This window comes from Bombus pascuorum, chromosome 6, assembly GCF_905332965.1.
Source record: "Bombus pascuorum chromosome 6, iyBomPasc1.1, whole genome shotgun sequence".
Lineage (NCBI taxonomy): Eukaryota > Metazoa > Arthropoda > Insecta > Hymenoptera > Apidae > Bombus > Bombus pascuorum.
In genome coordinates, this window is record NC_083493.1 from 15175821 (window position 1) to 15187509 (window position 11689).

Consider the following 11689-nt stretch of genomic DNA (forward strand, 5'->3'; position numbering starts at 1 on the left):
GCTGACTCATCGCTCAGATTGTATATTTGTTAGATATGACGATGTTTTTATTTAGAAATCGCCTATCCTTTTTACATTTTAATTAAAATGAATCATATCGTATTTACATTTACGAGTTACTAAAACCGACGTATCTAAGATATTTTGTTTTTATTATACTTCTAGATTCGTGATTCTAGAAATTTTCTAATCAAGGAACGATCCAATTAATACGTTAATCGTCCACGTGACGCTATGTACGCCGAATCTTCGATAATCATCTATCAACCGTATCTCGCTGATTACCGATATTCTATCACAAAAGTTCTTGATCATTACATAAACTCTCACACCGCTTCTCCCACGATACTTCATTTACAATCCAATGCCGTAAAATTCGCATCCAGGTGCAAGAAGTTGTCCGTGTTCTCGTCATTCGATACGCATACTTACCTAGCGCCGCAAATACGCGCACCGATGCATTGGTCGATTCGTTCATGCTACAAGTTCATCCTATTGTGTAACGACAGCTGTATCTGACCAAAGCTTTTCTGTGGATCTTTTTCATATAGAATGATAAATATGGAACGTCTTGGCGTTCCGATCGCTAAATTCCAAAGTCTGTTCAGTCGTACGATATTTGCCAACGTTGGACCGTCTTACAACAATTTTATGGAGACCCGTCGACCGAAACGGTCGCTCTGTTTCGTTCGCGGCGAATAAAGCCCGTAAACGCACACCCTCTATTTTTACGCGTCGCGTTCGCTCGCTGTAAAAGCACGTACGGTTTTCTCTTTCATTCGGAGGCTGACGTGGCGCATTAGGCGAAACACGTACAGGAACAAAACTCTCTTTGGACGCGACTTTATTCACGTGTGTGGCCGCGCGTGTACGGCTTCAGCTTCTTTCACGGCGAAAGATATTGCAACCGAAGCGTAGCCGACATTTACTCTTTTCGCTTTCCATCGTAAGAGATTACGTCGACGACGATACCACGTACGCGCGTCGCGTTACAGGTACAAATGCAATTTTCGCCCCCTCGCGTTGCCGGGCGTGTTCGCCGGAACACGTTCGCCTCTTCCACTACGATTCGGTATACACGGGAATCTGTAGCCGTTCTTTCGAGCAACGTATCACAGACAAGGAGAAAGAGACGACGATGTTCTTGTTTATAAGCATATAGCGATTACGACTTTGAATAGGCCCGTTGTTGAAGATAAAAATTTGTACTCGTACGAAGATTACACGAGCTATACGCTGTGTCTGTAGGTTCTTTATCCCTCGGACTACCTAGTTTCTAAGATACGAATCAGATAAGAAGAGCCTATGATCGTTTGTTTAAGTATTGTAGTAATATTTAAAAAATCTCTATGATACCAGTAGATACGGATGAATTGCATATCGAATTACACCGTACAGTTTGTCAATGATTAAACAAATAATTAAAACCTATCATTTACGTACATTTGTTGATGCTATTAAGGAGATCCGTATTACTTTTAGCTATTAGTTCGTCAATATAACGTTCGTGTACTGTTTCTACAAATCGACCAAAGTGTCCAGGGGCTCATACGCGATAGCGTATATTAGGACTGAAGCTTGCATGAACGCGAGGTTCGTCCATTCATCCATAATACCTTATACTAATCATCGCGTTTCGTATGAAAGCAGCAGGTGTTCTAATTCTTACGAACTCTACGTAACTATCTAATTACATTTTCTAAAGCTCTCTAACCGCTTCAACGCATTCATGTCACGACGATAACGAGCTTTCCCTCTAAGTGAAATTTAATTACACTTCCATAATCCATAATTAAGAAACGGACAAATATGTCGTCCACGTTTACATCTTCATTCGATCTGAATGCGCACGTTTCTCTCGATAAACCGCCTCGTTAACGAGCTTTGAACTTTCAGAACTCAGCAATGCAGTTACGTACGATGATAGCGACGAAAGAGAAATTACGTACATTATCGTTCGCGATACGATATGTTCGTTTTCCGAAGAAATGAGATCGGTCGCGAATAAGCAAGAATACGAAATGAACGTGTCTGGAGGAGAGGCAGAGCAGAAGGGGATAGTAGCTCGGAGAAACCGGTCCTCCGTGATGTCTCGATGTAAACCAGGCGATGACGTAGACCGTGGAGAGCCGCGATCGCGGCGTTCCCCTTGGAGGTGTCGGTCTGGCTCAGCAATGGCCATTATTTTCGCGTGCACTATCGCAGATATAGTGGTTGATTGCACCGCTGACGATGTCGTTAACGAGCTAGCAGAGTTGAAGGAATTATTGTTAGATTGCCCCGTGATACAAATGGAGGTGCGGTAACATTGAAATTTATCGCACGGAATTGGCTTGCCCTGGGAGACTTATCGCCAATGTCAATGCCGCGTTTCCGCCAGCCTCGAAATCTCCAAACTATCCTTTGAACGTCCCCAACTCGTTGACTCCCTATAATTTATCATTTATTAACTAGCATAAACGTTTTAAGACTCTGCTGTCTGAAGAATTCCGTTTGGTTCGTTCAATTCGTGAACATTCTGATCGTCACACGATTGAAACTTACATGTTTCGCCAGTGGATTATAATATTTAAAGTTTAGAAAGTATCACGTTGTAATAGAAGTACGATAAAAGCGAGTCTTTCATTTTATAATATTATTTACGCGTTATTCGACATTTCTTAGTCGATCTTATTTCATATCTTATTTTAATCGTTTCGAAATACTTAGAAACACTGGTTACCGGAATCTATTAGGTTGTCCGGAAAGTTTCTTTCATTTCATAAGGTGATAATAGATGAGCAACAATTTAGCGAAGGAGGCGATCCATTTCGTTCTATTTCTATGATCATATTCGTGCATAATTCGATAAACTAATATAAAACAAAAAACATTGTGCGTCTGTTATTTTCTTATAAAACGAAAGAAACTTTTCTGGCAACCTAATATTTTTTATTTTGTCTTCCTATAACGATTTCAACTATGACCAACTCTAACTTCTTGTACGCTAAAGCCTTTTCATTTTATCCGCTAATGGATAAATAACGCTCTTGCATAAAGACAATTTCCACGTATCGCGGAGTGACGTTACATCGTCGATGAGCTTTCTTTAAACGCGACATCATTGCCTGATTTGTTATTAAGTATTACACAAACCGAGTAAGAATCTGTCTGTCCTTGGTTAAAATAAATAACCCTATGATGCAACAGGAAATGCGACGTTAAGCAGGAACGCGTAACTTTGATGTCGCATCGATCGCGATCCAACGACCTTCGAATCCGAGACTCGCGATATTTTACTTCGATAGGATCTCTAAATCGACGTTGAATCATTAGGTAGGTAGTATCGCATACGATATAGAGGAAGTACGCTCTTTCTTTAGTATGATGGCCTTTGACGCTTTTCCTTCGACTTTTCGCTCGGATGCATATTTAATATGCACCTGTACGTAACACGCCGAGGTACGTTTAGCGAAAACAGCAATTTTACATCGATCAAGGAATTAGAACTATTTTTACAAGTTGTTTAACCCATTAAACACCAACGTTGCGCCAATGCCATATTCCCTTCGTAATTGATTTCAATTCGTTTAAATTATATAATACAATTTCGAACCTTAACATTATGATTATACACGTTCCGTGTACATATTATTCGTTCGTCAAATAATACTATAGTTTCGTTATTACTTATGGCGATCTTTACAAACTGTTTCGAAAGACGTAGGCAAGAAATGAGTATGTATTCTCGAAGCTCGAAGGAGCCGTTTGAAGGGATTCGTTATCGACAAGGGCGAAACATTTTTCAGGAGAAATTTTAAGTGAAATCATCGTAAATAGCAAATATTTAATTCTTGTTAAAATGTGTCTTAACTTTCGCTACGATTTTCCCAAACAACCTACTATTATTTTAACACGCTTTTTATCCGGGTAAAACAATACGTTACTCTATTTGCCTTTTACAATATCATTTATACGTTCTCGCAACTTTCGCAAATTATTTCATTGCATGATCCTTAACGGATCAAACAATGGGATGACACACGGCTGGTTCGGAGAAAAGTCGCAATGTCCTAATAAGGAAATATTTTGCGGTCGTCCCGCGAATCCATCATCGATTTCTGACCGGCTGCTGAAAAAAATCGAGGACGCAAAGTGCATACGATTGATCTCGATCTCGACGATCGATTTCGGTTATGGAGCGAAAGTACCACGCCCGTCCCAACGCATTTTCCGTAAAAAGTGTCGTCAGGTCATGGCGTGGGTAGGAACCGTGCAAGCGCTGCTACGTGAAACCAACTTCGATGCTCCGTATTTGGTGAATGCGTTGAAATCCGTAGGCGAACCAGTAACCGGTCGACCGCGTCATCCAGAGACCGACAAGTATACTACATAGGAACTACCACGTTCGGAATAGAAACGCCATTGAACAAACGTTTACGTTTACATATACGTTCTTTCAATACGTGCATTCTTCGTCTTCATCTTCGAAGTGGCAGACTAAACGAGAATTCCTGGAACTTCTATCGAACTATGAGTCATTTCTCTGAATCGTTGCTCATTTGTTATTCACGCATGATACTTGTCGTTTCTTTCTATTTTAATATCGATGGGACCGTGATAATTAAGCTAAGCGTTTGGACACTTTGGTCGACTTGTCGTAATGGTATGTGAATTTCAGTAGAACGTACAAATTAGTGACGAATTGGTAATTAGTAATTAGAAATGACACTTATACTATACCTTTATAGAACCAGCAGGCTATAAATTTAAATTAGTTGTTAAATAACGTTGATAGCAACGTACTTTATCACATATGCTGTTATAAATTATCGTTTGGACGTAAAAGTACCTACGCATTTACGAAATTCGCGTGTCCTAATTGTTAAAATCATTAGACAAATATCAAAAATTATCGTACGAGCATAGTTTAGCGTTGTCGCTTTCTCAAGAAAGCAAGAATAAAAACTGAATAGAAAAAAAATTGGGTGGAAAGAGTTAAGAATGAGTATACTTGGTATGGTAGCGAGGTGAAACTTTGTAAAAACGAAGGGCTCTATTTATTTGTAAATTCGCATCCACTCGTGATCCATTCGTATTTACTTAAGAAGAAGGACGCGATCGAATTCCAAGGCGCGGTTATGCCGCGACTCCTTGATCAGAAACGCTTTCCAGTTGCTAGTGTATCGCAATGTTACACGTAATGGATCGAGATCGATCGTTTCTCACGGACGTCCGTCGATCTTTATGGTTAACAGGGTTAAGTATATATGAAGAAAAAGTCAACCGCCTCGCGTAAATCAGGCTATCCTTTTCCACGTCCCTCTCAGGAGAATCGAAAGCTTGCCCAACTTGAAAGACGGCCCCGGCTGGCTCCTTTTATAATGGATAGCGCTATAATGAAGCACGGTACAGCGCGTTCTCTTATTAATTAACGTTAAAAGGGAAACTTTTGTAATTCCGCTTCTAAGACGAAGCGATGTACTCTACAACGACCCCTGCGCGCCATTCTATCGTCCTCAAGATCTCGACGTATCGGCCCTCCCTCGGAAAATAACGCATTCGTGGATAATTAAAATACCTCTTTCGAATTTTTCTCTAATAAAATACTCGTTTCTGTCTGCTTTAAGAGATCTTCCTAGTGTCCAAAAGCTCAATACACTTGAAATTTACGAAGCATACCTGCTCGGTAGACGTTGTTGTATCCTTCGAATTAGGATTTTACAAATATTCGCAAAATTCGGTTTTCACGAATAAGAAAACCATAATCTTCTTCGCTAGTCCTTTTATTCCTCGATATTTTTGTATTATTTTAATTCGGACGATAGCCACGAGTCTATGGATTGAGAACGTGTCGGCGCGTTGAATTTTTAGATAACTACAGCGTCTAATATTAGTTTTTCGTGTGCTTTGTATGACATTACGGAAATAGCATTTCTATGTATGGTCCTAATTCGATGGACAATGGATATTTTCCAGAAAATAACGATGGTTTCTAATAACGCGCCAATTCAAAAGTTCTTGGCCGCAACATTATTTGTTGTCATCAGTATCGCACAAAGCGAAACGAATGCACGGTCACGCATGGTTACCGTTGAATACATAAAATACGTCACACTCATGAAGTCACCAAAGCTATTGCCGCATATTGTTGTATAAATTCCATGCCCGCACAGTGTACGCGATACTTTCTCAGATTTACTTTTCGGTAAATTTCGTATTCTCGGTGAAATTGTCGTCAATGTCGAATTTTAATTAAGTTATAAAAAAACATATTGCGCGACAGGCCCTTTAGAAGCTACAGAGCGGATTATTCTGAAAGGATCAGTTTTGTCGAAGTGACAATTACATGACAGGGAACAGTGTTTCGATATAAATAATAAAGTATAGCGTGAAGAACGTGTAATAATGTGATCAACGAAGCGAAACGAAATTACATTATACCGAATGAAAAGATCGTGAAGCGGTTTAACTAGCAGTTTCCGAGCGTATAATGAAAAATTTGATGGTAATTTCATCAGCGAACCGACCATAAAAATGAGTACGCTCGAACACATTGATCGCTTTAATCCCACGATAATGAATAAGGATGCACGAAACGAGGACACAACCATGTATCGCATTGATTTACGTTAAAGGAAGCTGATGGTCCCGCGGCATCGGAAGCATAACGAAAAGAAAAGGGCAAGAAGAGGCGTCGTCTCTCGTTGCGTTCGCGGCAAACAGCCCATAAGCGGACATACCAATTTCACATCTCGTCTCGAATGGGATGGTAGGGGGATGATACGAATACATATACAGAATGCATATGATGTCATGGACTGTTTCGTTCGGTTTACTCATGGCAAGGGTAAAGTCTCTTCGCGGACAATCCTTAATACCGCGATAAATATTCGAGAGTGTTGGTAAGAACCACGAAGATACGAGTACGTAGCCAGCCGTACGCGTACTTAAGTAGACGACAGATCACGTTTCTCCGTATACGACCATGACACTAAATTACAGACTTATACAGTGGTTGTCAATCTGCATTTACAAGTAAGATCGCACCATATACGCGCGACGCGACGCAATTAATCATCTTTTTCGTGTACTTGAGAAACCAGACTGCCCAGACCCAATTCAAAGCGTCATTGTCATGCCGAGTGAAAAGGGAAGCCAGAATTAGGACACTCGATGCAAACACGGTGAGAAGCAAATAGTAAACACGGTACATAATTGATCGAAAAGTGTGCATGACGTTGATTAATCATACACCTTTGTGCTGCGGAAATATGTATCAAGGCAGATTTCGTTGTCACAAAAGGTGACAGTCACCTGCGACGGTGTTGATATCAATAGAAATGTAATTACGATCTTGATATTAATTTTGCGACGAATTGAATCATGGTCAGGGATGAATTGGTGCATGACAGCCGATACGATGTAATTTCGTTCGATGGTTCGCGCATAAGATGAGACCATATGATACGGAAAACTGTCGGGAGCTATCGATAACCGCGCGCGGAGCAAACCACAAGCGGCATTGGCACGCACGTAAGGGACCCCTTATCTCGGGAACAGAAACTACGGGGTCAATACGCCACCGCTTTGTAATCATCCGCGTACCATGCACGCTTAAACGGATAATCGTATCGATCGCTCGCTAATATTAACATTTTTCGGAAAGCCATTGCGAGGAATCGGCCTGCTAGCCTACATATTGCTCGAGTGCCCTCACACGCGAGCTCTATCTTCTTCGCATAGAGTTTTATCGAGATCAACGGAACAACGGGGATCGTACTTATACAAGGACGCATCCACGCGGACGGATACACATATACTCGTATATCTCTCTAGCGTTGCAGATGCGGTTACCAGAGAGAGAGTATTGATGAAACAATAGAAAGTACATGAACGCGGTACTGAAAGAACAGACCATATCGCGATCCACATACGCTCGGAATGCGAATGGTAGAAGTAAATGCGATGAAAATCGATCACAATTGTCGCATGAATGCACTCTTATATTCGAGGCACGATGTAATAGAGGATATATGTATAAGTACGATAGATTACCGTTTAAATATGAATGACTCCGTTTCTATTTTCGCTTTTTTTTTTGAAGAATAATTAATTGCGTTAATTGATCGATACTTCCGTGTACGTTAAGATCTTCAAAGGAAATGCTACTCTTATATATGAGGAAATCGGATCATGTGTAGAGCCCCTGTAAAGCGGCAACCGTTATTACATCGCTGTCGGCTGTACGGTAGCATCATTAGCGTTGTGTATGTCTTATAACCTCTCAGTGCAAAATTTAAATTTCAAATGTTAAATAGTAATTTTTCGTTACGCCCGAACGAGTAATTATGTAAGTAAAGATATTTTCTAGTTTCGTACGAATAAAATTTCAAGAAACTAGAAGACTGTAGAAATTGCGCTTTCTGGAAGACAGATCAAAGACGACCCACGTCCGATTTCATGTACCATGCACAAAGGCATCTGTATTACATCGGATCAAAGGGAGAAAAGAATTTACTTTACGTTCTTCGCTTAACGTACGATCTTTCTTCTATTTTGCATACGAGTTAAACAGTTGAAATGTTCTAAGATAAAAAACTATTCACGAATCTAAAATATCGTGTATTCAAATGTAACCAATATAAACGACATAACTTTTCAAACGATACTTCATAATTTTTCATCATCTTTTTCACTTTCAAATGACCACATAATTTTTATTAAAAATATTATAAGAATATTGATAAATATCGATAAGAAAATTTCGATAAGTTTGAAAAGTTAAATTAACACTCACCTTTCAGTTATATTTTTCTAGTAGCGTTTCTACACAACATATCGATCATCGTCTTGAGGGAAGATGACAGTGGTTCCTCGATCACTGTCCAGGTGAGGTGTCGTGGCGCTAATCGTCTGGAGGTATGGAATGAGATAACGCATTGTTTTCCGACGAAACCGAACGAACGTTTGGCACACATTCGGTAACGGCGGGACGCCGTTGCACCGACGGCGGTTCGCACCTCACAGATACATCGCGACGTCTGACGTTCCCGCGCCCATTGCCGTCGAGACAACGTCGTCATGACGACCGCGCATAACAACCTTTGCCCATGCGCATATCGTTTCTATTACGTTGATTATAAACGCGGCAATATACGGACCAGAAATGATTTTTGATAAAATATAACCAATAAAAACGGAACATGGTAAGTGTGTCTTGATCATTTTTACAGTTTAATAAATGAAAAAATTATCACATTCTTTAGTTTTATATCCATTTCCGTACGTTTATATTAAAAATATATATACTTAACCTGTGAAAAGAGTAAAATAGAGAATATGAACTTTTAAAATTTTTGGCGAATACTATTAAAAAATATAAAAATTGTTCTTTTTGTATTTTGTGCAATATGTCTGTTTTATCACAAGCAGAAATATGATTGTTTTCTTTTAATAGCAAGCGGACATAATTTGGAATGAGTTTGATAGAAAAACTTATTTATAATATAAAAAATAAAAGAAGTAATTATAATAAAGTTGTTGATATTTACATATGTATGTAGGTATTACTAATACAATTCCTGATTCCTTTACGGAACATAGTAATATTCCACATTTGATCTTGATCTGTAGAATTTTTATGACTTTTAAATTTACATATTGCATAAATTACATATATAAATATTATAAATAGGTAAGCAGAAGAAATAAATTAACACTAGCATTTGATTCTTCCTTATATAAATTTTCTACATAACTAAATACTTACATCATCGATTTCGCTATAAGTAACTTTATATTAAACTAATATTTATATTTTTATTATATTTATCTATGCTTTGTATATTGACTAACTTTTATACAACATATTTTAGTTTTTATTCAACGCGTTAATTGAGTTGACTTTGAGCTGATTCAAACTGAGTTTGAGCAATTACATAAATGATTATGAATACTATACTTATAATATTAAGTACTTCATGTGTTATCATTTGTTCATATGATCAGTTTGCAATATAACGCTATATCATAATATAGAATAAAAGATATAGTTTTCTAACGATGGGATATAATTGTTGGAACTCGCAAAAATCACTGCCTCTTTTGTTCTGCTTGTAAAAACAAATCAATAAGATCAAGGTATGTTAAATTATAATTATATTTGTTTTACTTCTTCCTTCTATACTTTATCATAACACATTCATGTACGAATCAACATACCTATTTAACCTCCTAAAATTATAATGTTCTTAAAAGAATCTGTGTTCAAATGCTATACGTCCTATATTCCTAAAGAATATTTCTGTACTCAAAGAATATGTATCCAAGCCAGAAATAAAAGATCCAGTGCATTTTCTAAAAATAATCATGGCATTTAATGATATTATTTTCATTTAATAAATTAAACTAATCTTTTCTAAATATTCAACAAGCTGGATATATTGTAGAATTAGATAATATGTCCTTTTTAACTTGTCAAATTATTAAACACTAGAGAATTTTATTCAAATATTTCCATTGACTAACATCTATATTAATAAGATTTATTGTAACAATGTATTATACATAAAATATAATTCTGTTTTATAAATAAAAAATGACAAACTATGTTACAAAAGTATTAAGCGTTATATATTATTATTCTATGAAATGAAAGTCTTTTTCATTATGATATGTATGATATTAGTTATCTGCAATTTATTTTGAAGTTAGTGTGACAATAAAAAATGAAGGAAATGGATAGGTCCTTTTGATATGGATAAAATATCAAATAATCTAATCAATAGAATTTCTTATCTTATATATTTTATTAATAACTACAGTATTAATAAACAATAAAGAATATATCAAAACAAAGATGAAATCTTAACATTGAAATTACATATAGTACAACAGAGTACTAAATGCTTGATATACAGTAGTGCCAAAACCTACAAAAAAAGCTAGTGCTCTATGAGGCTGTTTTGAGAAAATAGCATATACCACTGTGTGAACAAATCTAGCAATTACAAAAGCCCTAATTAACATTGAAGCTAACCATATAGAAGGTCCTGTAGTTAACCAAGCGAATGTAACAATATACCATATAAGAACATTTTCCAAATCATTTAAATGTGCTCTGCGTACACGTTCAATTTCAGGATCATTGGTATTAACTTTTGACCCTTTCCATATTTTTGTATCCTCGATGTTTGCAAATGCCTGCAATAGATATAAAAATTATATCTTCTGTTTTCGCATACGATATAAATACAGATAATTTTGTGTTGCAAGTTAATGAAACGTATACGTACCAAATTTTTAAATCTGTAGCGTGCTGTTAATGGTGCCATCGCGAGTAATTTTAAAGCAAGTATACTTCCCCAAAATGCAAAAATTTTGAAAAGTTCGGGGTCCACAAGATTTGCATTTAAGGTGGACATTATGAATGTTGTATATTGTGTATAATTCCGTGTAGCTTAATTCGATGAAGTACGTTGCATAAATCGTGTCTTGCGAATTGCGTTAGAACGTTTGCTACGTACAAGGATTCTGATGAGACTATCCATAGTATTTGCGTTACATGTTAAAATGTATGTGCAAAGTGGGGATGCGTATAAAAAAAAAGCTAATGTCATCATATATCAACATGTTTTTCCATGATGATTTTACAAAACTAATACGAGTGAGAAACGATAACAATATCTATTGAAATGTGTTTTCATAT

General features: G+C 37.2%; 2 protein-coding genes and 1 long non-coding RNA gene across 4 annotated transcripts in view; 1 reads left to right on the forward strand and 2 right to left on the reverse strand.

The window, feature by feature from the left end:
- The window catches only part of LOC132908054 (titin), a 47332-nt gene extending 38312 nt beyond the window's left edge, over nucleotides 1-9020 (reverse strand). Inside the window, exon 1 of the mRNA XM_060961618.1 lies at nucleotides 8780-9020. The gene's annotated coding sequence lies outside the window, so the exon portion shown is untranslated. The remainder of the gene's footprint in view (nucleotides 1-8779) is intronic.
- Nucleotides 6047-8766, forward strand: LOC132908101 (uncharacterized). 2 transcript variants are annotated; one of them, XR_009658303.1, is made up of 3 exons: nucleotides 6047-7166; nucleotides 8132-8249; nucleotides 8354-8766. It is a non-coding gene; the product is annotated as an uncharacterized LOC132908101 (long non-coding RNA). The 2 variants fall into 2 exon arrangements; XR_009658304.1 differs by lacking the exon at nucleotides 6047-7166 and adding an exon at nucleotides 7173-7515.
- A 1739-nt stretch (nucleotides 9021-10759) lies between the features above and the next one.
- On the reverse strand, nucleotides 10760-11596 carry LOC132908093 (microsomal glutathione S-transferase 1-like). Its single transcript, XM_060961751.1, has 2 exons — nucleotides 11277-11596; nucleotides 10760-11184 (listed from the first exon to the last, which is right to left on the reverse strand). Exons 1-2 carry the CDS (start codon nucleotides 11403-11405, stop codon nucleotides 10861-10863), a joined length of 453 nt encoding a protein of 150 aa, XP_060817734.1. The 5' UTR covers nucleotides 11406-11596; the 3' UTR covers nucleotides 10760-10860.
- Between the last annotated feature and the right edge of the window lie 93 nt (nucleotides 11597-11689).